The sequence below is a fragment of the Hippocampus comes genome, unplaced genomic scaffold (genome assembly GCF_001891065.2).
Source record: "Hippocampus comes isolate QL1 unplaced genomic scaffold, H_comes_QL1_v1.1 scaffold180, whole genome shotgun sequence".
NCBI lineage: Eukaryota > Metazoa > Chordata > Actinopteri > Syngnathiformes > Syngnathidae > Hippocampus > Hippocampus comes.
In genome coordinates, this window is record NW_017805076.1 from 593,746 (window position 1) to 597,270 (window position 3,525).

The following is a 3,525-nucleotide window of genomic DNA, read 5'->3' on the forward strand; positions in this document are numbered from 1 at the left end:
AGCAAATTTGTTCTTCGTCGTGTTATCCATTTTCTTCGCTTTGAAATTATCCATAGCTGTCTGTCTGAGACGAGGGGGCAGAGTACCACGTCAGCTGTGTGCTTGGCCATTCAGTGGCATTTCAGACTCGACGTGCTATAATGATAGCTCAGTTTATGACTGCAAAACATACAGGTAACTTTGGTCTTGTCAGTGGAACAATCTGGCAACTTTTTAAAAGTAAACTTTCCATTCATAAACTCTTAAAGTATCCGTTTCCGGTGTCTCGCGCTGCCGTGGCTGGCAAAACAAACGTGCGTGGACATGTGCAGCGCGCATTTATTTATAGAGCAACGTAACATCCGCTCTGGGGCAAATTATCTGCTAATGTCATAGTAATGTAGGAGGACTTTCCCCAAATTTCTCAGGAAATTGAATCGATCACAACTCGACCGTTCTGGTTGTCGTAGAAGACATTTCGCTTCATCAGTTACTTATCAGTAAATGCAACAAGGCTTGGCTAGGACTGCACCAGTCTGAGTTAGTGTTTATGGAAAAGTCAATTATTAATTTTCCAAGTTGGAGGCAGGCCCCGACCACAAATTGTGTCCTTCTGTTGTTGTTCAAAACATTCATGGAGATATCTTGTAGAGAGGCTTTGGGTGCAGAGCCACTCATTAATATTACGTTCAGTTGTAAAACTGTAGTGCAGTTTAAAAAGCACTCTTTATTTGTTGGTAAGAGGCAAAATCATCGAGTCTCTTTGGAATGGATGAAAGGATGTCATTGGCAGTGGGGTAGAGGTGTTGTAAGTGCCCTCCTGAATTTAGGGATGGTCTTTCCACATTCATGGAGATGGCCTCTCTCACCCATCGATCAAACCATATCTGTTTTCTCTGTTGAGAATATGTACATTGTTTTTGTCCCCAAAAGTGTGCTGCCGCTTCTTTTTGAAACGCAGGTAGACAGCTGACTCTTGATCTGAGGGTGTAGCCCGTCAATGTTGCGCCTTGTGCCTGTTCAGTGTTTGCTTTTTTTCCCCCTAGTATATGTACTGTAGGTTCCCGGAATCCTGCAACTAGGGATGGGTATCGTTAATATATTTACGATTCAAAAATTGGTTGAGGCACTGAAGGCACAACTTCAAAGTACCGCGGCTCACTCCCCTTCCCTACCTACAACATAGAGCCGATCATTTTCCAACCAACGCAAGGAAAAAGAGCATCGACACGTAAGGGAGGCCCTCCAAACCGATGGTGTGTGTGGACCCCAACTGGTACTTTGTGAAAATCAATACAGTGAAACTCCTCTACAACGAAATCATATTTGCAGCAAGTAACAGGGGAGTTTTCACGATACTAAATTTTATCTCAGATGTAAACACACACACAACGTAAATGTGCACTCTTTATTTTTATTCCAACAGTGCTTAAGTATGAGCATACACTTATTTGACATCATTTAGCCAGCGTAGAAAGAAAAAAAAGGGAAAGAAATTCACGATCAACATTCACTTTCACTTACATCAATTTCTTGCATAATGTCTTTTACTTTGCTTTACTTAACTCCTTGGTATGCAAAGGTCCGTTTTGAAGCCATTTTAGCAATGCAACGTTTGTGCTGCATCTGAAACTAACAATAACAAATACTTCCTGTACTACTGCGTATGTGTAAACCAGTGTGGTGGTTGCTGTTGCCGTTTCTGAGCGAAGCAATAGGACTCGCTGTGGCAGGCTGAAGTCGGATTAGACTTTTGCGGAAGGCTTGTTTTCGTTGTAGTGAACTTTGTTGCGAGGCAAGGGCAGAGAAAAAGATTTCATATTACGCAACAAAGGGACTTTTCATTGTAGGGGGAGCAGAAAATTGGGAATGGATTTCATGCAGGAAGATTTTTTTCACACTCGGCGGTATTTTCGCCATGTAGGTTTTGTTGTAGAGGAGTTTCACTGTAATTCAGATTTGAAAAACACAAGCCCAGTATGTTTTTTCCACCGTCATCTGATGCGCATGTAATATTTGGATTGAGTATGTTGCCTAGCCATTAAGTGTACCTGTAAAGGATTACTGCTTTCTTGCTAGCTCAATGTTCCCTACTTTGCTTTTGATTGTTTTTTGTTTTTTGTTTTTTAAGGTGGATTTCGACTGAGCCCATTATCATGATTTCGAGAATGTCACAAAGTGCTGTCTGCACAGAACCGCAATAGGCGCCCCCTCTATATTGCGTTGACTTTTGATTTTTGTTTCGTTTTTTTGTTTGCATTTGTTTTTATAGTTGAAGTAAAAATCACTATTCGTTCAGTTATGATCGTTTCTCCCACGGTCACAATGGTCTTAGAAGTGGAACGAGTGAGTCCTGCAGAAATGTTCGTAAGCTTCTGACTACAACAGTATATGCCTGCTTTTTTAAAATTTTTTATTGTGGGTCCCTGTGGGGATGTATTGCAAATATCCTTCAATGTTGTTCAACCAAAGTATTGTTTTCTTGTCGTGTGTAATAGTTTTGTGCATATTCTGTCCTTTTCAGATGAGTGTGTGTATACGTATTGCTGCCGCTGTGGTGGACAATTCATCTTTTCAGAAGAAGAGTTGCCATGGAGGCAAGGGAATGACGGGCAAGAGAAAACAAATGAGAGCCAACATGTGGTTGTGTGCTGCGATACTTGTTCTCTCAGTGTTTATGTCAAACTGCCATGACAGAACAAGACTTGAAATTCTCATTGTCAATGCTCATACAGTACATCCGTGTCGTTCTGTGAGAGCGTGCCCATGAAGAGGGATATTTTTCTCCTTTTCGTTTCGACATGATTTGAAATCCCTGTAAAGTGACAACAGACATGTTTTCTAAATTTGACTCACCACACAGTTAAGGGCATGTTAGCAACATTGCCAAATTTGAATGATTGAACAATAGGCAAGTATTTAACCAAAGCCCTCGGTAGCGGCTGCCACTCAGGTTTTTGTTTGTTTGTTTGTTTGTTTTTCCAAATAATCAGAACAATCAAAATGTTTTGTCTCCCCCCCAAAACTGTGATGTGAAACCACTTATTTTGAGACCTGAAATATACGGTATACCTGCTCAGTGATTGCTTTGACTTATTTAAATTTTAATGTATTATTACTTTTGTGTCATATTAAATTTTATTTGGTGACCAGTGTGTTGGTTTTTTTTGTTGTTGTTTTTTTTTAAACAGAAGGTACTTATAATTTTGTCCTCGTGTGGCTACAATGTGTGCACAAACGTCTAATTTCATAACCCAGAATTTTGACCCAACACAAACAATCCAAAAATGGAGTTCATGAAACAACCCAACTGTTTTTAGAAATGTATGATTCTCTAACACTCTAAATTGTCCCTAGGTGTGAGTGTGAGTACGGGTGGTTGTTCATCTCTGTGTGCCCTGCGATTGGCTGGCAACGGGTTCAGGGTGTCCCCTGCCTACTGCCCAAAGACAGCTGGGATAGGCTCCAGCACCCCCCGCGACCCTAGTGAGGATAAAGCGGTTCGGATAATGAATGAATGAATGTTTCTCTAAGGTGCTTCAAACT

The 3,525-nt window shown here is 40.9% G+C and overlaps 1 protein-coding gene across 1 annotated transcript in view; it reads left to right on the plus strand.

The window, feature by feature from the left end:
• The window catches only part of dnajc24 (DnaJ (Hsp40) homolog, subfamily C, member 24), a 20,611-nt gene extending 17,344 nt beyond the window's left edge, over positions 1-3,267 (plus strand). The window contains exon 5 of the mRNA XM_019865266.1: positions 2,504-3,267. Coding sequence (XP_019720825.1) covers positions 2,504-2,673 — 170 coding nt within the window. The 3' untranslated portion in view covers positions 2,674-3,267. The remainder of the gene's footprint in view (positions 1-2,503) is intronic.
• The last annotated feature ends 258 nt before the right edge of the window (positions 3,268-3,525 follow it).